The sequence below is a fragment of the Phocoena phocoena genome, chromosome 20 (genome assembly GCF_963924675.1).
Source record: "Phocoena phocoena chromosome 20, mPhoPho1.1, whole genome shotgun sequence".
In the NCBI taxonomy this organism is placed as follows: domain Eukaryota; kingdom Metazoa; phylum Chordata; class Mammalia; order Artiodactyla; family Phocoenidae; genus Phocoena; species Phocoena phocoena.
The window spans coordinates 42458701-42485409 of NC_089238.1; the positions used below are offsets into that span (position 1 = coordinate 42458701).

The window sequence follows — 26709 nt, forward strand, 5'->3', positions numbered from 1 at the left end:
GGGTTTTAGCCATAACTGTGCATAGAAAAATATAAACATCTTGCTCTATTTAAAAATGAAGGGGATAATATATGGTAAATTATGTTCTGATATCCTCCTACAATAGTTAAAACTGACAGAGTAATTCACGTCTGTTTTCTTCTTATCCCAGTCTTGAACTGGTATTCCATTTTTATGTTCAGCGATACTATTCTTCCCCTCTTCTTCACTTTATTTTAGACAATTAGTAATATATTACTAGCTTTGTGATCCTGTAGTAACTTAAATGAAAAGACCACTTTGATCTGGGGTAACCCAGCAACTCCTGCAGCACAGGCCGGGGGGTATCCTTTCAGGAATGAGGGGAGCTGACTCCTGAGAAACAAGAAACAATGCATTTTTTTTCCATGAACGGTGCTGTTCTGAAGTCTTCAAATTTTTCCCTCTAATAGGAAACAGTGTAAATGTTAATCTGAAAAAAAAAAAGACAAACTAAAATTTCTTGAAACATCACTTCTCCCTGAGCTGCAGTGAGTGTAATTCACTTGTCACCTCAGTGCTTTACAGTTTGAAGTGGTCACTTATCTGATGGTTCCCACAAGCCTTAGGCTTTACAGGGTCATATCATTGACTTATTATGAAGAATTAATTTGTGTTACATCTATAGAGAGCAAAATAACACACTCCAGAACTTGCAGTTGTAGCATTAGTTATACAGATTTGGGTGTTCTCACCACCCATGGGATGCCTGCTTCTCTCTACAACCTGTTGTCTGGACACATGCTTATGTCTTACTCTCCTTTTGGCATGTAGAAAGCTGTTAATACAGTTTAAGGCCAAATTGTGTGTGGCTTCTATATGTAGATAAGATGTTTTGGCATTCTTGTCAGTTTCATTTATTTTTTAAGTGTACAAAAAATAGCCTGTTAATTGTTTATTGAAGGCTACAATTCTGTTTTTTATTTTTTCTATCCGATACATTTAGCTGAACTTTGTGGAATTGTGGTGTTGGTTTTGTTTATACAGTCAGATTTTTCCCCCTTTTTGTGATGGTCTTCCTTGGTTCTTTGTGCTCTTCTTTAATTTGTGTTTTCCCTTTGTTCTCATTTATTCTTCCCTCCACCCCCATCCCTTTCTTTCTCTCTCTGATTGAGAGTCATTGAATTATGTTTTCAGTAGTACAGGCTTCTTGCCGATATGAAGGGAACTTTTCAGAAAGAGACCTACTCTGGGTCATTTAATTTTGAATACAGTTTTCAATCGTTCAAGTTTTGGATGGTTTATATCTAATGTGTGTTTCATTTTTTTGGAAAGCTATATTTTGTATTTAGGAAATGGTATACTATTTTGCTATTTGTACTGAGTGAGTACATTGGCATAAATATAGAAATTTATATATATACATATATATAAACTATTCTTTTTTTGCCACACATTTTTGTGGTAAATTTGTGAGTTTGTCTGATGTTCTACCACAACGTGGCGTCTGATAAAAGTGAGGGGGGGTTTGTTATGTCTTTATTGAGTATTTAAGTATCTTTTGAAACAAATGACCTTTTCATCTGTGGCCATTCCATCAGGCAGTTCCTTGATGTGATTAGTGGGCTAAAGGCAGCTCACTGTGTGTTCGCTGGATCTTTCACTCAGCAAAACGTTAGAGTAAGGAAACCCATCCAGGCAGTTGTGTAAGTTGAGTTTCACAAGAATGAGCCATTCAGTCTTTGCTCACTATATATTTAATATTTTATTATTGTTGTTATTGTTATTATTAATTGGCTTTCTGTATTCTATGCCTTTTATTTATAAAGACACTAAAAAAAACCCCATGTTTGTAATTTTAATAACATTTTCCCCATCTTGTAATATCCAGAGCTACTTTATAAATTCTCTAAACCAAAAGCATTTTCCTCAATATATCTCTCTCTCCCCACCCCATCAGGAAAATTTACCCAGTATAGTTCAGGGTATGAGAAGGACCACACAATCCAGTGCTCCAGTTTTAAAATGTAAAACTCTTAACTGCAGAGGGTTGACTCATGTCAGTAAGCTTATCCACTGGTATAAAAATAAGAAGTAGAAATAAAATGCTGTAAGTTTATTTCTGAGTTTTCTGAATTTTTTCCCAAGAGATTACACAGGAGACTCAGGAAGTCTATTTGTTCATCAAGTTCCAGTTAGAATGTTAACACTGCTGTATGGATAAAGTGGTGGCAAGAAGACTGGCTTGGGTGCTGACTTCTGTTATTTAGCAAGAAGTTTATCATTGTAAAATGCTGATTGCCAATGTCAAGTCACCAGGGACCAATTTTCTGTTTTATAATATCTAAGTTTAGAACAGAACATACACCTGAACTGTAGTGGTTTGATTGGATGGAGGCAGAAAACCCAATTTTTATTTTCATAAGTTTTGTGGTTATTTGTACAAGGGCTGTGCTAAGGTACCATATTCTTATTCAATAATGATGAATTTTTTTTTTTTACATTGTTAAATGTTCCTTACCCCTAAAAGGTCAATGTTAAGTATAGCATTCAGAACATACTATTTGGTTACAAAAAGTACTCGTCTTCTTATTGAAGAGTTAGCTTAGTAGTCAGTGGTTGATACTTGTGCTAATAATGCAGTTTCAAGATTACTGTTACAAGTTATATCTACATATAGGAGAGACTCCATGAGCCAACAGAGGCCTTGGAAACAACAATTTATTAAATTTACTTATGGCAGAAGGACCTAAATAAACTATAAACCACATTTTATTCCTTTTTATTGTTACATTCAATCGTTCTTGCTTTTAGCAACTCACATTAATGCTTGGAGCTTACCTGTGTGTCTGCGTGTGTGTGTGTGTGTGTGTGTGTGTTTTATTCCTTATTGTCATTCCATTATATATCCACACCAACATGGGAGAAAATAATTAGAAGTCATATTTTGCTTCTGAGCTTTATCATGTTACCTTATTCTAATTACAAATAGAGTATCATGTTGTTATCTAACCAATGCAAATCTGTTTTCGCCAGTCTCCCTAGAACAGGTTTTTAAAGGGCTTTGTTTATTATAGAAGCAGTATTAATGAGGGACCTTCCTTCCTTTCTTTTTTTGTAATACTGTATATGCTGTAGTTGGGAATTTCATTATAGTGCATTTCTTGCCCATCAGAACCTCAGTTAATCTGCCTAGGAAAAATTGTGTCAAAGGGAATGAGAAAAGAAGTTATATTTGAGTCCCTCCAGAACTAAGATAATAATTCCTTTTGACCATTTAAGCCATTATAGATGCTTATTTTGGGAAAGTGAAGTCTGTTTAGATGCGTCAGCAATTATAGACCAGAAATTAAATGCTTTAATAACCAAAATCTCAAATTCAGCATGGTTTATAAACATTCACTAGGAGTAATTTGAGAATGTTTCATCTTTCTGGTGAGAATTTCTGTTCTAGTATCTGTTTTCCAGTTGTTTTTTTTCTAATTAATTGAAAATTATATGAGACCTATTAGCTTTACTCTGCTTCATGACCACAGGCTTCATCCCTAACCAAGACAGCCACATTATATCTGCATGCCTTTGGTTATATGGAGAGCCTTAATGAGAGAGAGAGAGAGAGACTGTGTATAGTTCATCAGCTTTAGAATCTCATAACATGTATTAAAAAAAGGTTTTCTTCTCTGCTTATTTGTGTCACTAGAGCTAAATCATGAAGATAATGTTCATACTGTAGTAAATATCAGAATAATACCTAGAATATCATTTGTGAATTGTCCCAGTACTCTAATTGCTTCTTTAATCCCCATTTGTTTTCGTGTCATTCTAGCCTCATTTAGTAATAAAATTCTATTTTTACTCCATTTTCTCTTTCAGGAAATTTTTTAAATTAATATTTTAGATCTAGATTAAATGCTTATGGAAAAGTGCCTTTTTACCATGTTAGTGCCCCTTTCTTGTAATTTCATTTTTCACTGTTGCCAAAAACACATAGCAAATGACTTTAATAGTCTCAACTTTCATTTTTTCTATTTAGTCATTCTTTTCTCCATTTCTTGATCACCATAGAAACAACTTCATAACTTTCTAACACCCTTTGGCGTAAGAGGAACAGAAAAGATACATAGCTAGAATTGTTTCTTTGAAGGAGGCTAAGTAAAAGATCACAAAATTATACTATTTAGCATTTATAGAAATTAGCTAAATTTGTCTTCATCTTGACCAACTAATAATAGGTCTTATCTGAATGCTATCGAAAATTTTACTATATGTGAGACTATGTACACAAATATGGATAGTTAAATTTCAGAAAGGAAGTGTTTGAAGCACCTTCTCTGATCTTTATTATAAGATGGGTGAAAATAAACCACTAACACATAGTTCAGGTAAAGCTTAGTAATGTCAATTTTTCTAACCATACGGAGTCAAGTAATTCATTATAGTGTACTTCTCGTCCATCAGAACTTTAGAAATCTGCCTATGAAAAATAGTGTCAAAGGAAATGAAGTTGTATCTGAGTCCCTCCAGAACTAAAATAATTCCTTGCAGCCAAATACAGTTGGATTGAGTATCCCTCTGTTTTTTGTTATTTTTGCCTATGTTCCAGCTCCTTACCATAGTGGTGGTGCCTGAAGAAAGAGCCATCAGCAACAAACAGGTCAGGAGAGTAGTAGCTTAGGGATAGAGCTGCTTTCCCCATGTGAGTATTTCTGTGACTGTTAGTGGCACTAAAGACTGCAAACCTTTATGCAATATTCTCAATACCCTAATGATATTATGCACTTTAATCATTCCAAAGAAGTCAAGAATGCTGTATAGTTACGATTCCTTCTTGATGAGTATATCTTAACTGTTTAGAATATTTATGTCCCTTTTTATTTTGGATAGCTAACTTGGTATGTTATGGAAATATTTTCTAAAAAGTATAGTAGGACTTAAGACTTTGAAATGTAACTGACTATAAGGGGAAATTATTACACTTCAGAAAATCATTTTAGAAACATTAAAATGTTCGGCTTTCTAATGATATGTTTGAGAGTTAATTAGAACCAGCCCTCTTCCTATATTTTTTGTTTCATATTAATAGCATTATAGTATATAGTTTTCTATATCTATAGTATGTATAAACCAATGGTTCTCAAAGTGTGGTCCTCAGCCCACCAGCCAACATCCGTATCACCTGGGAACTAGTTAAAAATGCAAAATCTTGGGCCTTATCCCAGACATAGTGAATCAGAAACTCTGCAGTGGGACTCAGCAATCTGTTTTTTAACAAGCCTTTCAGGTGATTCTGATACATGCTAAAGTTTGAGAACCACTGGTGTAAACTGTATACAGTAAGATCTAGAAAGGGCTTTTTTCCCCCACTCACACAGACACAGTTATACATTGTTTTTAATGTAAATTCAATTTAACCTGGTTATCTCTAATCATTTATTGGCAATGATAATTTATTCTCAGTACTGCCTATAGAAATACAGTATATTTTATGTACATATACAATTAGTCTAGTTATTGATAATTCAGTTAACTTAGTTTGGCATTTTCATACCACTTACTAAAAAGTTTACATTAAATGACTGATTTAAATATATAGGTGCAATGTTCTGTGTTTATTTTAACTATTATAACAGTTAAGTAGCTAATACAATTGACGGGTGCTAAAGTCTCCTGTTTATCCATAAAATGGATACATTGTGGGCAGTGATAATAAAAGCTTTCTTTTCATTGCCTCTTACTTTACCAGCAGACCACAATTTTGGCCCATCTAGACCAACTCTCAGAACAAAATTATTTGTCATTCCTTATATTTACATTTGTATCTGAGCTATTAAACAACATAGCTAGCCAGGTCAACAAAGCATCTAATTTCTTTTTTTAATAGATAAATCTTCTTTTAAAATAGCTTGCTTTGTATGAGAATTGATGCACTAGAAATATAACTATCCTTGGAACTTATGCTTCAGACAAGATGTTAAACAAGACACTGTATTATTTAATTTGAGCATTTCTCCCTTCCCAGTTATATGCATCCTGTTAAATGTAAACTAACCATAAGATAAGTAGATTTATTCATTCATTTTAATCTCCCTGTATAATTCAGTACCTCCATAATTGTTGGTGTTTACAAATCACCAATTAATAAACTCATGTAAGAAAAGTAAACATTTCAAAATGAAAATAATTGTACACTCACTTTATGAAAATCACCACTGTTGTCTTTGGTTAAAACTAGCAGTGGAAATACAAGTGGCTTACTCTGCAAACTTTGGTGCTGGAAATACATAGGCAAGCTGTTGGGAGATGCTCTAGCTACATTCCTCCTTTCTTGTTCCCCTTCCCCTCTTCCCCGCTTTAGTGCATACTGTATTTGTATATCCAAAGCATTATACCATACCACAATTCTGTTCAACTCCAGCTTGTAATATTTCCTTTAAAGGCTCTGTGTTTAACCGTATCACCCTGTTTTGTTCTGTTTTTTTTCCAGAAGTAACTTGCCTGATTTGAAATAGTTTGTATTATTATTATTATTATTATTATTATTTTAGCTAACGAACCTCAGGACAGCACACACACACACACACACACACACACACACACACACACACATCTCAGATGTTTGAGAGTGGCTTTGGAATCAGACTGTGTCCAATAAAGAACTGTCCTGCATGGAAGTGTTTATGACTTTCATAGCGACAAACTGATTCCAATGATATTGAGCTAATTTCCTTTGATCTAATGAATGTATCTGCTCACCTTGTTCCCTTACATTGAATTGATAAGCTCCAAGTATTTATTACTTTTTTTGACAATTTTTACTGTTCCATTCATTTCTTTTACTTAGTCTTTTAATGAATATACTAGTTATGTTATCAACCTGTTCTCAAGTGGTTTAGCTACCATTCTGCCATTTAATTTTTTTATTTAATTTTATTTGCTTGAGCACACTGATCAACCACTGAACTGCCTTCTTCCATTGTCCTGCAATGATGTAAGTAAGGGTTACATTTTTGTGTATATGGCTTTCTTAGTTGGGATTTCAGAGCACTGACACCAGATATTTTCAGTTTATTCTCTGAGGGAATTTCATTTGCATCTATGTTTTTAGCTATCTGTGATAACTTGTTAAATATTAAAAAGATATTTTGCTTCTATTGGAACATTTGTATACTTGCAACTATATTTCTGTAAACAGCTGCAGTCAAAAATAAAACATTGAAAGTTTTCATTTTGTAGTAGTTAACTGTCTTTTTTCCTCAGATTTTATGAATGAAGTCATATCCGTGAATGTCAGTTTTGAGCGACATGAGTATGTGATTGAACTTAAAAAATCAGTAGGATAAGGTATGAAATATAGAAATATTTTTGAATAGTTACATTGTACCAGGAAGTGTACCAAGTGACTTAGTGTAATAGAATTTTTGTTTGTTTTACTTAGCTTAAATGTTTCATGTTTAGTAAAACAATATATACATATGGTGACAAATCTTGTATTATGGAGGTACTTTTGATGAAAACCACGTCTCTCCAGGCCTCAGTCCCACATCCAGAGGCAATCTCTTTTTATTTTTCTGTAAGTTATTTCCATATATATATATCAGAATGTGGTACATATATCACTAGTGGCACCCAAAATGATTTCAGGTGATACATGGGTATACATTATCTTTAAACATATATATATATATATATATATATATATATATATATATATACACATATATATATATATGGTTTGGATGTACATTAGAAAAATACATAATGTGTCTACTTACTAGACTATGGGAAATGTGAGTCAAAGACAAATACTAAATAAATACTAATACAGGTGATACATGAATATCATGTATGTGATATATAAATAAATAACTGAAGCTTCAGAAGCACTGCTTTAAACAGTATGCTTATACCTTCTTATCAAATATAGACAGTGTCTGTTGATTCTGTGAAAGTAACTGAATTTTTTAACACATCCAAATGTTTATATCTAAATGAGTTGTCACTCTAGGAGTCTAAAGTGACAACAATGCTGCTATTGTTCTAAATATGTTTAAAAGTTGTCTTTTGGCATTACTGACTGCAGCAGCACTGGAAAGGAGTAATAACCAAATGAATTTAAATAAGTATAAATATCAAAAGTACTGGGGTCCAAAAGACAGCGTATGTGGGCAAAAGACTGATCCGAAAATGGGACTGCATATGAGTGGCTGCCGGAAAGGCTGATGCAATCCTGGGTTACATAATTTAAGTTACAGTGTGCAGAACAAGGGAGATAGCTGTCCTGCTTTACTCCAAGCTGGTAAGAGTCCTGCTCTATTATCTTGTGAGGAGCAGACAATTCTCAGCAGCCATATAATTAGGCCTGTAAAAGAACCGAACACCATTTATCCCTGCTCAGGACACAGAGGGACTCTAGAAGTATAAAAGCAGCTATAGTTTCTCGACAGCAACACTTAATGGTCTTTCTCTCAGGAAGACAATTGATTACTACTCTTGTGCTCTATTTCATGTTGTCATTGTCCCTGCCTGCATAGTATTTAAAGCATAGGCTCTTTTTTTTAAAAAATAAATTTATTTACTTATTTATTTACTTTTGGCTGCGTTAGGTCTTCGTTGCTGCGTGCGGGCTTTCTCTAGTTGCGGTGAGCGGGGGCTACTCTTCGTTGTGGTGCGCAAGCTTCTCATTGTGGTGGCTTCTCTTGTTGCAGAGCATCGGCTCTAGGCACGCGGGCTCTAGGGCATATGGGCTCAATAGTTGCGGCTTTTGGGCTCTAGAGCTCAGGCCCAGTAGTTGTGGCACACGGCCTTAGTTGTTCCTAGGCACGTGGGATCTTCCTGGACCAGGGCTCGAACCCGTGTCCCCTGCATTGGCAGGCAGATTCTTAACCACTGTGCCGCCGGGGAAGTCCAAAAGCATAGGCTCTTGAGTTTGCCTGCTTGGGTGAAGTTCTGGCTCCTATACCTACTGTTTAACCTCTCCATTCCTCAATTTCTTTATTTATAAAGTGGAAAGAAAAATGAATGATCCTCTTAGGGTTGTTATAAGAATTAAGTAAATTAGGGCTTCCCTGGTGGTGCGGTGGTTGGGGGTCCGCCTGCCGATGCAGGGGACACGGGTTTGTGCCCTGGTCCGGGAAGATCCCACATGCCGCGGAGAGGCTAGGCCCGTGAGCCATGGCCGCTGAGCCTGCGCATCCGGAGCCTGTGCTCCGCAACGGGAGAGGCCACAACAGTGAGAGGCCCGCGTACCGCAAAAAAAAAAAAAAAAAAAAAAAGAATTAAGTAAATTAATCAGTGTAAAACTACTTAGTTCCTGGCACACAGGAGCTAAGTGCCTAATAAGTGTACCAGTCCTGTTGCTACTTTGCTCTTCTGCCTCTGGTGCACTGGATCCATATCCTTTTGCTTTTTCAAATACATGCTCCTGTTCCTTTAATTATCCTCTTTCTTTTTTTAATTTTTAATTTAATTTTTATTTTATATTGGATTATAGTTGATTTTATGTTATGTTAGTTTCAGGTGTACAGCAAAGTGATTCAAAGTGATTCAATTATACATATACATATATAATTGTCCTCTTTCTCCAGCATCAAAACCTTTCTCTCTGAGTCATACCCACTGGTATATAAATTTTCTGTAATGTCCCTCATCTCTTAAAAATATCAAACAATTTTCTTTGACCACACATCCCCACATCCCCCATACATACTATTTCCACTTTCTCTTATTCATCCTCTTGAACCCATTCCAGTCAGGTTTTATCACCCTGCTCTACTGAAATAGCTCATCAGCATCACCAATGGCCACCCAAAAGTCAATTCTGAAGGCTGTTTCACTCGGTTTATCAACAGTATATGACACGCTTTGAAACACTTTCTTCACTTGGCTTTCAGGACACCGCACTCATCTCTCCTGCTTCACTGGCCTTTTCCATTCTCGTCTTCTTGACCTCCTAACATTGGAGAACCCTAGAAGTCAATCATCAGATCTCTTCTCTATCATAACTCAATTTTTAGGTGCGCTCATCCAGTCAGATTGCTTTATAGACTATGTGTTGAAAATTTCCAAATTTATATCTCCAGCCATAACTTCTTTAACTCCAGGTTCCTATTATCGAACTATCTACTTGACAGTCTTAACAGGCATCTCAGAAATAACATGTCTGAAGTGAAATTTTGATTCTCCCCTTCCCACTCCCAACTTCTGCCGCCAATACTCTTTCCAGATTCTTCCCCATCTAAGCAAATAGAATTTCCATTCTTCTAATTGTTTAAGCCAAAATACCTTTGAGGGTTGGTTGGTTTGTTTTTTGACCTTGATCCAATCCATCATCAAATCCTGTTACTCTGTCCTTTGAAATACTTCCAGAATCCAACCACTTCTCAATACATCTATTGCTGTCACTTTGATCCAAAGCATTTGTTGCCTAGATTGTCATAACAGCTTCCCAGCAGTTCTCCCTGCTTCTATCATTGCCCCTTATACTTGATTCTTCACATACCAGCCAGATTTAAATGTAAGTCATATGTTACACCTCTGCTCAAAACCCTCTAGTGACTTCCTATCTCTACATTTCACAATGCTTGTAATGCCCTTTGTGGTCTGATTCCAGCTTTGTGTCTGACCTATCCCTCTCTTGCTTTCGGTGCTTTAGTCACACTAACTTCCTTGCTCTCCCTAAAACATACTGATCATGCTGCTGCCTCGTGGGTTTGCACTCACATCACTCCTGGCATGCTCTTCCTTCAGGGACCTACATGTATCATTCTATCACTTTATCAGGGCTTTGCCCAAATATAACCTTATAGGAGAGATCTTTCTTGATCACCCTGTATAAAACTCGTATCCCATCTCTAACCCTCTTACCCTGCTCTTCCTTCCTAGCATTTATCACCACCTGACTGACATTTGTTCTCCTCTCATTCTTTACTAGAATGCAAACTTCATGAGGCTAGGTTTTTTGTCTGCCGTATTCCCAGTGCCTCTAGAAGAATGCCTGGCCCATTGATTAGATAAATCAGAATAAATCAGGGAAATCAGAATAAATATTGCTCCTTGGCATTTGTTTATTGCATTCTGTGTTTTTCTTGATTTATATACCACTCTCTTTCCTGGATCTCCTTTAATGTCCTCTAAATTCCCTGAGAGAATCTTAGTAGGTTCCCTTGCCATTCAGAATGAAGCAGCCCTATTGGGCAAGCTCTCAAGCCAAGTCACCATATAGGCTTCTGGCCACAATTTATCACTGAATCCTCTGATTGCTTCTTGCCCAGTAGATTCCACTTTTGCCTGAATGCCTCTGTCACTAGCTTCTCTGAAACCAGTGAGTGTGGGTCTGTTTTGTAGAAATGGATTTTATTTATTTCATTTGGAACTTTTAGAAATTTACATAAAACTGCAGTGAAGATGAAGGCAACAGTAAATATTTTCATATGTTTTCAAACTGAAGCACCCAGCCATCTGCCATTGTGGATATTGTGGAAAGAATACCCAGTGCCTGCTGGCATCTGGCACATGAGGTTCTCCAGCCTGACGCCATCATTTCCTTGGCAGGTAAGAGGCTGTTGCCAGTTTCATGCAACCTTGCTTTGCATCATTTTCTCATGTTTTCTTTCTATGCACCACAAGAGGGCGTTCTTTCATCATTTTCTACTTAGGTTATACCAACAGCGAGTAGAGGTGCACCTCAATCATTTAAATACGAAGTTAGAATGTTACGCCAAAATTGTTCACCAAAGTTAATGAAACTCTAGGCTCACAATTTTGTCCCTAAATTCATGAAACCAAAACACATCCTTAAAGGGCAAGTCATCAGTTTATCAATGATACAGGAAAAACTTCCAGAAGGTTAGTTACATGGATCTGAAATAAAGTACTGTTTGTGGCAAGCTGTTTTTAGATACTGGGAGTACTGTTTGCTTTCGTGAATTCATTCATTGTAGCAGATGTAGTGTTTAGAGGTGTTGGTTTATTTGCAGACATTAAATTAGAAGATTGAAGTAAAGAGGTTTTTTTTAGCTTTTCATTTCAAGGTGTCTGTGTGCACTGTATAGAAACAACAAAAGCTGAAGGAGAATGACACTCGTATTAGGCATAATAGTCATTGTGTAGTAATTAAAGCCAATATATCTCACAAACAAGCAGAGAGTAGTAATTACTAAACAAGTCCCTTAGGTCAGACAGATTTCGTCATTTCTTTCTCTGAGCAATTCCCTTCTGCCATAAACCACAGAGAGGTAATTAAAAGAAAAATAGATCATTGAGGAGTTGGATGCTCTCTAGCCAGATTTATTCCTAAAAATGTATCTCTAAAGAGAGGAATTAAATTGTGTAGAGGACCTTAAAGAATACTGTCTGGGATCTTTCTACACCCTTCTCTCCGGCTTTACGTCCTAAGCCTGAGAGGCCTTTTGAGCCTAATCAGATTTTGCCATGATAGCAGTTGGTTACATTTGGGATTTCCCTGGTGGCATAGTGGCTAAGAATCCGCCTGCCAGTGCAGGGGACGCGGGTTCAAGCCTTGGTCCGGGAAGATCCCACGTGCTGCGGAGCAACTAAGCCCGTGTGCCACTACTAAGCCTGCGCTCTAGAGCCCACGTGCCACAACTACTGAAGCCCATGCGCCTAGGGCCTGTGCTGCACAAGAGAAGCCACTACATGAGAAGCCCGTGCACCGCAACGAAGAATAGCCCCCACTCGCTGCAACTAGAGAAAGCCCACATGCAGCAATGAAGACCCAACGCAGCCATAAATAAATAAATTAATAATTTAAAAAAAAAGAATCGGTTATGTTTAACAAAACTATACAAAAATATATGAATATAGTCTGTTCTATCCATTCCTTGTGGCAAAAGAAAAACACAAATCTTAAAAACTAAAGCAAGTCAAGGAACCCCAAGAAAGAAGTCTAGATTTGGCTATATTTTAGAAGGAAATCAAGTCTTGTGAATCTTATTTTCTGGCTTTGATCTGGTTGTCCGTTGGTATGGACTTGCCCGAGTGATGGCCCACTGAAAGGCCAAATTTCTTATTTTACTGTTCATCCTGTACCTCCTTGTTCATTAAGAATCCTGCCTAGAAGTTTAGGTCAAAGAGGCTACTTGGAGCAAAATACAGTGGCATCTCATCCCAAATATTCTCCAGGCGTTTCTTCCATCCTTCCAGGATCTGAATTCGGACATCCTCGGGAGTGTGCCCAATGCTATATGTCAGTTGAGGTTCCAAGACTTGGAAGCCACAGAAATGCAGAGTGCCACTCTGGGGATACACAAAGCACAGAGGTGAGTTACAGATCAAACCCCACAGACCTTGTACCATATACAAACAACAAAAGTTAATCTGGGTTTCCCAACAGGTCACTCTGATGTGGAGGCCTGAGGCACCCTGGAAAATTAGTTCATAGCTCCACCCTCTCACCTTGTGCTTTCTGTACCTAGTTGTTACCTATTTTAGCCTATTCAGCTGTGCTCTTCTTTGAATGAAGAAAACCTTGAAACTGTGCCAGCCTGGCATTCTCTGCCAAAAGTGCCCAAAGTTCTATTACCTAAGGGTGAGTTTCAGCTTCTTGGCAACTGACCCTTGCCAAGGCATGCACATGTGCATTTCTCTGCCTCCCCACATTACTAGACAAGTCTTAATAAATTATTCTTACCATTTATTCTCCAATGTTAATATTAATTCCCTAATCCTATAGGTGGCCCTTTTTAAAAATATTTATTTATTTGGTTTCGCTGGGTCTTAGTTGCAGCAGGCGGGCTCCTTAGTTGCGGCATGCGTGTGGGATCTAGTTCCCTGACCAGAGATCGAACCCAGGCCCCCTGCATTGGGAGCGTGGAGTCTTAACCAATGCACCACCAGGGAAGTCCCTCCAAGAACAACTTGAGAGAGTAAACTTTTAATACCTGGCAAACCAACCAATTCTTTTTCAGCCCTGACTGTAGAACATTCACAAGGGACCAAATCTACTTGCCTGAACAACCTGCACATTTATCCTAAAAGCTGCAGATCTGGCTGGCCCCTCACAATTGGAGCATCATAAGTGTGAGAATGTGAGAAGCTACTAGAGATACCCCAAGCCCCTCTTTTTACTGATGAGGCAAATTACTGGCAGATTCAGGATGAGAATACAGGTCTCATTCTCAGTCGTGTCCTAAAACTCCACTTCCTTATCCCCTTTCCTGTAGGTCAACCACCCTTCAAAGAGAGACCTATCAAGTCTTAAAAATTCTTTCTCTGTCCTAGTTTTGTTTTTTAACCTCTGGGCATGTTCCTGTTGTTACTGCCTTTAAGTGAGTCAAGAAGAAGAAGAAATACTGGTATGTCCTTGCTTAGCTTTTACCAGGACAAGGCCCAATAGGTCTTTCTCATGGCAATTCCCTGATGAACTTAAGTCACACAGATCATTTGTTTGCATATGTGAGTGGTTCTGTTTATTCTAAATGATAGGATTTTAAATCCGTGAGCACAAGGTACAGGTTTCATATTTTTGAAACCACACCCACAAAAGCAAGCTCTTGGGAAAATACTGATTTAGGCAACACACACTGAAGCCAACTTTGCCTGCAATCCTTGCTGTTCAGACTTGGCTGCCAAACGTGATTTCATAGAAGCAAATCTTATTGCATGTGTTTCTTCACACCCACCCAGTATTTGTATTTTTAGGCAGAAACAGGAGTGTCAAGTTGACTGACCAAGGACAATAATTTTCTTTTCTTTAAAATTTTCTTTCCTTGAATGTGCTAACTCCTCCAGAAGGGATGACAGGTCCTGAAGAAAGTTCACCCCTCGGTGACATCATGGGCAGCAGCAAAGCACCCTAAGTCTTCTATTTTGGGGGTGTTCCCCATCTGACCTCTTTGTCCTCTGCCCCACAGTTCCCCCTGCAGTGGTTTGGAGTCCCTGCCATCCTGAAAGGCTGGTTTGAGTGAGTGCTTATAGGGGAGTTTGCTTACTCGTATGCTGCCATGTATGACAAGGGACCTTTCCGGGTAGGTTGATGGTTCTGCTTTTTCTAACACCTGGATTCTAGGTAGATTCTGTCCTGAGGCAGAGTTTTGAGCACAATTAGATACCAAAATCAGGCTCCAGGTCCCTTAGGGAGAGATGCATGTCTCTCCCAAAATTTTTAATAGATATTTTCATAGATATTTTGACATGATGTTCAGGATTTTCTTTAAAATACTCCAGGAAAAAACAGGAATGAGGGGATACTGAGAGTTAAAGCTGGGTGGTGGATGCATCATTATACTATTTTCTATTCTTTATGTATGTTTGAAATTGTCCATAATAAAAAAGTCAGTCTGTCTTCATTTTGCAGACACCCAAAACTATACAAGAAACATTTTTAGAGCTCCTGGATTACAAGCCTAGATACATGCCTAGCAGTGTGCGGAGATAGATAAAAAACAAGAAATGACTCCACCTAGGCACCAGCAGTCAGCACTGATTTTGTGTTACCATGACAACCTTCACCTGATTTGCCACATCCAGGAGTATGGAATCCTGGGCCTGCCCCTCTGTGTACCATCTTCCAGGCTGGTACTTCTGCAGAGTCAATACTATGAGGCTCAGAGGAGCCAATGTGTGAAGTAACATAAACAACAGATGGGAGGGGGGACCCTTGTGTTCTTTCCCCTGGGGCTGTTTCATTAACTTCCTGTCACCAAGGAGATGTGGAAGGTAATGACTTTTCTTTTACAGAATAAGAAGGCAGTGCTTTCCATCTCCACTGGTGGCAGTGGCTCCATGTACTCTCTGCAGTGTATCCACGGGGACATGAATATCATTCTCTGCCCAATTCAGGTATCTCGTTTTCAGTGACCCTTCAGGGGGATTAATGAACTTTCTATGGAGTCCAAATCCTCCAGATAGCAGCTCCACAAACTATTTTCAGGATGCTTATGGAGATGGGGGCGGGGGAGAATTGCAAACTTGAGTGATTCCACAAGAAATAACTAACTGAAGAAAAAGATTAAACATACTAGGGAAAAAAAGCTCAAGGCTCAAATGTCATCTCTGCCATCACAGTCATATTTTCAAAGAGTAATACAGCCAGATTCACGACATCTGTAAATCTGTGTAACACTGCGCCTTTGAAGTAATCACCCTTCTCTACAGAGAATGCGGTCAAGTGGCTGTTACTTTCCTAAGATTACATAGCTAATTAGGTGCCAGGTCTAGGACAAAAAGAACGCAAGTGTCCCAACACCCCTTTTGATGTCTTAACCACACCTGAAAAATCACAAGGTCTGTGGCTTGCAGCTTCTTTTGTTCGGCCACAATATCTGGGCTCAGACAGCCTTCTTTATAAGCTAGAACAGACTCGGCAGGGTACTGAGAGTTCCCGGGGTCCTCCAGTTTACCTGCAGAGAGGAAAAAGAGAGGCTGATGCCAGAGGGGCCAAGGTGGGGCCAGAGAACCCACAGGCGAGAAGTTCCACAAAGACCTAATTAAAGGGGAGAGCTGCTCCCACCTGTGATGTTGTTTCTGGCGATGACGGGATTGAAGTTCATGGCATACAGGTCCGACACAGTGACCTCCCATCCTTTCCTCTTCAAAGCCTCTACGGCGGCCTCCTTCATGGCATAGTTGAAGGATGTCCTTTCTGAGTGGGCCAGTAGGATCAGTGCTTTTCTAACTATTTAGACACACACAAGGAACATGGAGAAAATCAGTCACCAACCAGCAAAGCTCTGGCTACAGGTGAGCCCGGCTGGGAGCCATAATGGAAGACGTGACTTTGTTAGACCTTGGGTTATGCAATCCATCCACTGCATCAAAAAATATATTTTCTCCTTACAAGTACCAAAAATCAAAGGAGGCATTTTAACTCACTGGGAAAACGGTGGCTAATTTAATAAATGGTGTTGGCATACTTAAGCAGCCATCTGCATGAAAATAAAATTATCCCCTTAGAAAACTAATGTAAGGTGTTAGAAGTCAGTATAGCAGTTACCCTCCATCAGGGGATAGTGACTAGAAGGGGACAAATGGGCTTTTGGGGTGCTGGCCGTATTCTATTTCTCGATCTGGGTGCAGATTACACAAGTGTGTGTTCTGTTTGTGAAAATTCACTTAGAACTTGTGCGCTTTTCAGTGTGTCTGTCGTATTAAAGTTTTGGGTTTTAACTATCCCACTAACATACCACATACAGCAACAATTTGCTGGCAAATTAAAGATCTACATTTTAAAAAATAAAACTATTAGAATAGTATGGGATAGGGAACCCTCTTGTACTGTTGGTGGGGATGTAAATTGATACAGCCACTATGGAGAACAGTATGGAGGTTCCTTAAAAAGCTAAAAATAGAATTACCATATGATCCAGCAGTCCCACTACTGGGCATATACCCAGAGAAAACCATAATTCAAAAAGACACATGCACCCCAGTGTTCATTGCAGCACTATTTACAATAGCCAGGTCATGGAAGCAACCTAAATGCCCATTGACAGACGAATGGATAAAGAAGATGTGGTACATATATACAATGGAATATTACTCAGCCATAAAAAGGAACAAAATTGGGTCATTTGTTGAGACATGGATGGATCTAGAGACTGTCATACAGAGTCAAGTAAGTCAGAAAGAGAAAAACACATATCGTATATTAACGCATATATGTGGAACCTAGAAAAATGATACAGATGAACCAGTTTGCAGGGCAGAAATTGAAACACAGATGTAGAGAACAAACGTATGGACATCAAGGGGGGAAAGCGGTGGGGGTTGGTGGTGTGATGAATTGGGCGATTGGGATTGACATGTATACACTGATGTGTATAAAATTGATGACTAATAAGAACCTGCTATATAAAAAAATAAATAAAATTCAAAAAAAAAACAACCCACCAAAAAAAAAAAAGAATAGTATAGGATGCTTTGTGCACTCTGCTGCTTTATGTCTCATTTTTAATTGAACATTAAGGGATTGCAGTATTTTAATCATAACTCTTGCCAATATCTTTATCTAGAGGCCTGTTGCCATTTTTGTCTTTTATGAAATTTTTGTCGCCAAGAAAGGCAGAATTACATTTTTCCCTTCCAGACTGAGTTGGTATAGTGTATTCTTGGTTGTGAAAATACTCATAGCTTTGGGACTTTGAAATGGTAGATATTCGTGTATGGTCTTATTTACATAAAAATGGATGCTTAGTTGTGTAGCTACTTACATAAACAAGACCTAGAAGGACACATCAAACGGTAAACTATTTGTGATTATGGATAACTTTGTTTTTTGCTTCTAATGATTTTTGCTTTCCTGTTATGCACATGTTAACTTTTAAGACATAAATGTTATTTTTTGTTTGTTTGTTTTGTTTGGGTTTTTTTTGTGTGTGTGGTACGCGGGCCTCTTACTGTTGTGGCCTCTCCCATTGCAGAGCACAGGCTCTGGACGCACAGGCTCAGCGGCCATGGCTCACAGGCCCAGCCGCTCCACGGCATGTGGGATCCTCCCGGACTGGGGCACGAACCCGTGTCCCCTGTATTGGCAGGCGGACTCTCAACCACTGCGCCACCAGGGAAGCCCCATAAATGTTATTTTAAAAACCTTTAAAAAAAAAAAAAAGAATAGTATGGGATGAAAGGGAGAATTTGTATAACCTCTGGACAGAGGCTACTTTTTAAGAAAGACTAGAGATTCAGAAACCATGAAGGAAAAGCCTGAGAGATAAAGCCACATAAACATCAAAAATTTGTATTTAACGAAAGGTCCCATAAACAGAAGTAAAAGACAGTCAGGAGAAGATATCCAGAACTCATCACAATGAGTTAAAATCCTAAAGAATGCCTACAAATAATTAGGAAAAGACAATGCAATAGAAGAAAAAGTCAAGGATATGAACACATGATTCAGGGAAGGAAATTGCAAACAACAATAAACAAATGAGAACGTGCCCTGTCAGGCCTGCAAGGAAAAGCAAATTAAAATAAGGCATCATGGGACTTCCCTGCTGGTCCAGTGGTTAAGAGTCCACACTTCCACTGCAGTGGGCACGGGTTTGATCTCTGCTCAGGGAACTAAGATCCCACACGCCACGTGGTGTAGCAAAAAAATAAAATAAAAATAAAATGAGACATTATTTACCGATCAGTTGGCAAAACAATTTAAGACAAATAACATCAAGGGCAATTTAAGATTTCAGGAAGGGCTTCCCTGGTGGCACAGTGGTTGAGGATCTGTCTGCCACTGCAGGGGACACGGGTTCGAGTCCTGGTCTGGGAAGATCCCACATGCCGCGGAGCAACTAGGCCCGTGAGCCACAACTACTGAGCCTGCGCATCTGGAGCCTGTGCTCCGCAACAAGAGAGGCCACGACAGTGAGAGGCCCGCGCACCGCGATGAAGAGTGGCCTCCGCTCGCTGCAACTAGAGAAAGCCCTCGCACAGAAACGAAGACCCAACACAACCAAAAATAAATAAATAAATAAATTTTTTTAAAAAAAGAAGAAGATGGAGGAGGCGGGGAAGGGTGAGGTAAATTAAAAAAAAAAAAAGATTTCAGGAAAACTGGCACGTTGCTGGTGGGAATATGAGTTACCTCAGCCTTTGGGGAAGGTAATCAGGCTGAATCTTTAAACATTTTAAAGGCACATAAATCTTTGATCTAGTTGTTCAACTTTGGGGAATCTGTCCTACAGACTGAAAGCATCAGGATGGAAGAGCAAGGATGTGTACTGAACCATTCTAGTCATTGGCAAAAATTAGATATAACTCCGATTATCTATTTCTGGAGCACATTTGAATATATTACGATACACACATACTACAGAATATTTGCTCTTAACAAGAATGAGTTAGCCACACATAGTCACCCTGAAAGATATCCAGGATACATCGTTAAATGATAAAATGAGTGAATGTAAATCCACTTTTATTAACTCCATATATATAGGTAGATTTGCAGTATATTGGTATGAGGGGAAAAAAAGATGTGGAATGATCACGTGAAACCTGTTACTAGTTTCCTTAGGTAAGTAAGAGATGGCAAGAGGGTAGAGGCAGAGGGGAAAGGTGAACTTTTTCTTGGACCTCCTTTGTGTTAATAAAGTTGTTAGAACGAACCTGCTTTACTTTTGCAATAACAGCATGTAAAGGGTGCTAACTACGTGCTAGGCACTGTTCTAAGTGCTTTGTATTCTTTTTCAGTTGTCACAGCAACCCTATGAGGTAAACAGAATTAGTATCCTCATATTATGGATGGGAAAACAAGCACAGAAACCTTAAGCAGTTACCCAAATGTGCATACTAAGTGGTGAAGCTGGAATAATTTAAAAATATATAGACATAGATAAATCTATGCAACAACGTATAGGGCGTGGGGAGGAGTACCAGAGAAAGGAAGTTTACCACCACCGTTCTCCCGAAAATTGGTGCCACAATTTCATACCTTAAGAACTCTGAACAGCAGCGACTGTGGGTGGAACTGGGAGAGAATGCACCTGCAACTTTTTTCGCTATTGTTTGAAGAAAATTAACTAGAAAGGGATGTGTGAGGCTTCAGTTCTTGCCCTGCTTTCAGTATTAACCACACCTGGTGTAGGCAGCTCCTACTGGCTTAAATTCAGCCACGTGTAAGCTTCAGCCACGTGTAAGCTTCAGGCAAGCTTTTGGCACTTGCCAAAATAGAGTATTTCCAAGCTTGGTCCTGGCGTTTCAGACTCCATAAACTCAGATTTGGTGGAATATAAATTTGATGAGGATTTAAATGCTACAGAAGTGATATATCTGCTTCTGACGCTGCCTGGGAAAATGGAAAGGAATTCCTGAGCCTGCCTCAACAAATTCCCACCCCCCTTTCTTATCAACTCATGGACTGAACGCTACTGACAGCAATGTGAGTATATTAATCTCTGATATGCATTTTCTTTGTGATTTATCTTTGCATTAGTCACGTCAGTGTTTACTAAATACTTCTTTGTCAGTTTTTATTCTCTTGGCTTACTCCTTACCTACATATTTTTAAAAATATATATGTGTATATATATATATATATATATATATATTTTTTTTTTTTTTTTTTTGTGGTATGCGGGCCTCTCACTGCCCTGGCCTCTCCCGCTCAGGAGCACAGGCTCCGGACGCACAGGCCCAGCGGCCATGGCTCACGGGCCCAGCCGCTCCGCGGCACGCGGGATCCCCCCAGACCAGGGCACGAACCCGCGTCCCCTGCATCGGCAGGCGGACTCCCAACCACTGCGCCACCAGGGAAGCCCAATATATATATATATTTCACTTATCAACATTAACAAGCAATTTTTAAAAATTATTTATTTTTGGCTGCATTGTCTTTGTTGTGTGCAAGCTTTCTCTAGTTGCAGCGAGTGGGGGGCTGCTCTTCGTTATGGTGCATTGCGGTGGCTTCTCTTGTTGCGGAGCACGGTCTCTAGGCACACAGGCTCAGTAGCTGCAGTGCACGGGCTTAGTTGCTCCACGGGCTCAGTTGCTCCACGGCATGTGGGATCTTCCTGGACCAGGGCTCGAACCCGTGTCCCCTGCATTGGCAGGCGGATTCTTAACCACTGCGCCGCCAGGGAAGCCCTAACAAGCATTTTGTAAGCAGTAAAAGATAAAGGCGCTTCCTAGAAAATGAGAAAATCAGGACATCTATCCCTTGCTTTCAAAGAGCTTACCACCTACTAACTGTATACAGTATAGGCATGACAGTTACCTTCAAAAATAAGAAAAAAGTAAGACGAGATACAAACAGGAAGAATATATTTGCAAGAAATATAACCAACAAAGTTCAGTATCTGGAATATATAGATTTTTAAAAACAACCCAGTAGAAAAATGGTCAAAGGCTATGAATAGGCAATTAACAGAGCGTTCATTTGCAATTAACAGAAAGGTCATGTGTATTTGCCAGAGATAAGGGTAAAGAAAGAGATTTACTACCAAAGTATAAGCCCGAGTCGCTTGTTTCCAAGTCATTTTTCACGGCCAAATCTGAGTTTTTTTGGACTTGGAGGGTTCAGTTTCCCTTCCTGCCATTTAACTAGCTACAGGACAGGCTTGACTTTCTTGAAATTTACCCTAAGAAAGGTGTAAGACACATACACTAATAACTAATAGAGGAAAACTGTTCACTTCAGGGCTGACCCCTCAGCAAAGGCCTTCAGAAGGAATTGCCATCTGAGCTGTCTTGAAAGACAAATGGGATTATTACCAGTACCTCTAGTTTATCATTCAGTTTTTCTTATCCTGCACATCGACAGAAGTGACCATCTAACACAGCTAAGCACATCTTGTTAGTGCTTCTCTCTCCCTGCACCGGTTCCCTTTCAGATCTCAGGCCTTAAGTAATATGCCCCCAATCCATTGTCACTTCTTTATGTCCTGAAAGCCCTTGTGTCTTCTTCACCATCCTACATTTTCTATTTCCACCCCACATCCACACTAGCCAACCTTCTTTCCCTGCCTTGAAATGCTAATGTTCTCACTGACCCATCCTCTCAGCCTCTCCACCATGGTTTATTGAGCACCTACTACACACCAGGCACTGCTCTAGGCATTTGGAATATATCAGTGTACAAAAGAGACACAAATCTTTGTCTTTGTGGAGAGTACATTCTGGTGGCCAGATCATCCTGTCTCTCGGGGACTGACCTCTGTCCCCATCTATTGCTCTGACATTCCTACAATTCTCTGGCTTCATACTCGGGCCAATCTGAAACCAAGAGTTTTTACTAACCTCTCAGATCAAACTGTACTCTGTCAACCTGCAGTTTCATTGATGACCAACATAGAACTTAATGACAAAAAAGATAAAGCTGGCACAGAAGGAAAGGGATTGTGGTTCATCATGTCAATGTAAAGCATGTCTAGATCTCTTTAGCAGTAATAAACATCTTACCCGCATGATCGTTTTGGCAGGAAGAATAAGCAATCAAGGCAAACCTATTGGAAATATAATAAGGGCAGACCCTCAAATAGTTTCATGCATTCTGCTTCTACCCTCTGGGCTCACCGAATTCCTCAAGGAATGTGCTGCCAGTTGGATGCCTCTGTTACTTGCAAACAAGTTCTCTGGATGATTCAGTTCACCTCGAGATTTGGTTAACTGGGTAGGCTAATACTAGTTATACAAGATCTACATCTTCCCATTTTCCCTCACTAGCTCCCCCCGCTTTTTTGTCTAAGTTCCACATAAATACAGAACATTCTGTAGAATTAGAAAATCAGGAAATAGTTTTCACCCTAGTATTTCAGGAGAGGTATTGGTGCCCTCCAGACAGCTGAAGAAGGAATAACCTAGAGGGAAACAGCCGCTCCCAGATTTTTCCACTCTAGGCCACCAGAAATGGGAAGTCCCTGTTGTCTTGTTTTAAACAATGCCTCGTTTTGATCAGACTCTCAGCCTGAGAGATGTGATTTAAAAAATAAAAAAATTGTTCAGGCTTTAGTGCTACTCCAAACTAAACTCTGGAATTCTCAAAGTTTATGCTGAGTCTTTGTGTGATATTTATTCACAGTTGACAATGCTGTATCGTGTTTACTTTCTTTAAGTCGGTCTTTCTCTTTGATCCTCTTCTGAGATTCTAGTCTTAGGGAAATCATTAGCTTGGTGGTTAGCAGTTGCAAATATGCATTTAAAACTTTTAAGGGCTTCCCTGATGGCGCCGTGGTTAAGAATCCACCTGCCAATGCAGGAGACACGGGTTCTATCCCTGGTCCAGGAAGATCCCACATGCTGTGGAGCAACTAAGCCCGTGTGCCACAACTACTGAGCCTGCGCTCTAGAGCCCGTGAGGCTCAACTACTGAAGCCCATGCACCACAACTACTGAAGCCCGTGCGCCTAGAGCCCATGCTCCCAACAAGAGAAACCACCGCAATGAGAAGCCTGCACACCACAATGAAGAGTAGCAACCAGAGAAAAGCCCACGTGCAGCAACGAAGACCCAAAAGCAGCCAAAAATAATAAATTAAAAAAAAAAACAACTTCTGAGAAAATATAGTACACCTGGAGACAATTATGATTTTTATAAGCAGGAGTGTCTGGAGTGCATTTGAGAGCCACGGTCCCCAAGACCCAAACCAATCAGAATCATGTAAGTCAAAGACCCTGTTGAAGGAGTTACTTTTAAAAAATATTTATCTACCTATTTATTTATGGCTGCGTTGGGTGGTTTTTTTTTTTAACATCTTTATTGGGATATAATTGCTTTACAATGGTGTGTTAGTTTCTGCTTTATAACAAAGTGAATCAGTTATACATATGTTCCCATATCTCTTCCCTCTTGCGTCTCCCTCCCTCCCACCCTCCCTATCCCACCCCTCCAGGCGGTCACAAAGCACCGAGCTGATATCCCTGTGCCATGCGGCTGCTTCCCACTAGCTATCTACCTTACGTTTGTTAGTGTGTATATGTCCATGACTCTCTCTCACCCTGTCACAGCTCACCCTTTGCGTTGGGTCTTAATTGCGGCGTGCAGGCTCTTCTAGTTGTGGCGTGCAGGCTTAGTTGCCCTGCGGCACGTGGGATCTTAGTTCCCTGACCAGGGCTCGAACCCACATCCCCTGCATTGGAAGGTGGATTCTTAACCACTGGATCACCAAGGAAGTCCAGAAGGAGTCACTTTTTAAAGTCAACTGGCTTATCCAATGGTCTTATGTGACTGAGTCTCAACTTTCCCAGAAGTGTCAGTCCAAGTGTAGCAAGTGGTATGGGCTACAGCGCAATTACCTCCCTGCTCAGCAAAAGATAGTCAGGGACTCTCCTATTATCAAGAACAACTTTGACCAGAGAGTCTAGCGATTTTTGTTGGGCAGATATTGCTTTAGCAGCAGATTCTGTGATATCTTCAAGAGTTAAGGAGAGATCCTTGATCATAGCCTCATTTGTACTTACTCTTAGCCTGGGCAGTAGGGATCTGCCAACGGAAGCAAAGTTTGAATCATGATGCCTCCTAGTAATCTTTGTATGACTCTATGACTTGAGACTGGAAAGGTGACAACCAGGAAAATTTAAGGTCTGTAGACTGCACAGGCAGTTTTATTCTGGTTACCCTTATCTTGTGTCTTTGTATGAAGCCTGGATGCAAGTTTTCCCAGGTTTGGGGTTGTTAACCAGAGTCAGGGAAATGGACCCCAGGGCTAGGGAGTCTGACACAATAGAGAAGGAGCTAAGTTTGTTCCAGAGAAACTGAGGCATTAGAAGTCAGGGAGGGGACTTCCCTGGTGGCGCAGTGGTTAAGAATCCGCCTGCCAATTCCGAGGACACAGGTTCGATCCCTGGTCTGGGAAGATCCCACATGCCGTGGAGCAACTAAGCCCGTGCACCAGAACTACTGACCCTGTGCTCTAGAGCCTGCAGGCCACAACTACTGAGCCCACGTGCTGCAACTACTGAAGCCCGTGTGCCTAGGGTCCGTGCTCTGCAACAACAACAACATCAACAACAAAAAGAAGCCCCCGCAATGAGAAGTCCATGCACCTCAGTGAAGAGTAGCCCCCGCTCACCTCATCTAGAGAAAGCCCACACACAGCAATAAAGACCCAATGCAGCCAAAAATAAATAAATTCATTAATTAAGAAAAAAAAGAAATTAGGGGGAAGTTTGTGATGGGTAGAACTACAGGATCCCCAGCAGCATGGCAAGTCTAACAGTCATTTGGAGGTTTGATTATCCCCCTTTGCAATGGCCTGAGATATGTGAATAGTGGCATTGTCTTTCCAGGCCAGAGCAAGGCAAAAGAATCATAAAGACCTTCATGGTGTAAGAACTGGGAAAAGGAGGGACTTCCCTGGCAGTCCAGTGGTTAAGACTCTGTGCTTCCACTGAGGGGGGCATGGGTTCAATCCCTGGCCAGAGAACTAAGATCCCACATTCTGCACAGTGCAACCAAAAAAAAAAGATTTGAGAAAAGAACAGAGAGGGAAGGTAGAATGGAAAGAAATGTTGTTTTTTTTTTACTTAAGTATAGTTGATTTACAATGTTGTGCTAATTTTTGCTGTACAGCAAAGTGACTCAGTTACCCATATATATACATTCTTTTTTATATTCTTTTCCATTATGGTTTATCCCAGGACATTGAATATAATTCCCTGTGCTATACAGTAGGAGCTCGTCCGTCCATTCTATATGTAATAGTTTGCATCTACTAATCCTGAACTCCTAATCCATCCCTCTCCCAAGCCTGTCCCCCTTGGCAACCACAAGTCTGTTCTCCTGTGGTAACTCTGTTTCTGCTTCGTAGAGAGGTTCATTTGTGTCATATTTTAGATTCCACATATAAGTGGTTATCATATGGTATTTGTCTTTCTTTCTGACTTCACTTAGTATGATAATCTCTAGTTGCATCTATATTGCTGCAAATGGCATTATTTCATTTTTTTTGTGGCTGAGTAATATTCCATTGTGTGTATTATATATATATATACACCACATCTTCTTTATCCATTAATCTGTCAGTGGACATTTATGTTGCTTCCATGTCTTGGCTGTTGTGAATATTGCTGCTATGAACATTGGGGTGCATGTATCTTTTCAAATTAGTTTTCTCTGGATATATGCCCAGGAGTGGGATTGCTAGATCATATGGCAACTCTATTTTTAGTTTTTTAAGGAACCTCAGTACTGTTTTCCATAGTGGCTACACCAATTTACATCCCCATCAACAATGTAGGTTTCCCTTTTCTCCATACCCTCTCCAGCATTTATTATTTGTGTGTGTGTGTGTGTGCACGTGCATATATATATATATATATACACACACACACACACATATATATATTTTTTTGGCAGCGCTGC

At 39.6% G+C, this 26709-nt stretch overlaps 1 protein-coding gene across 1 annotated transcript; it reads right to left on the reverse strand.

The window, feature by feature from the left end:
• Nucleotides 1-12906: 12906 nt before the first annotated feature.
• On the reverse strand, nt 12907-22815 carry NQO1 (NAD(P)H quinone dehydrogenase 1). The gene is given in 5 exon segments (XM_065898390.1): nt 12907-13212; nt 16186-16316; nt 16427-16591; nt 22563-22623; nt 22810-22815. Coding segments are annotated over 5 exon segments (669 nt in total).
• Between the last annotated feature and the right edge of the window lie 3894 nt (nt 22816-26709).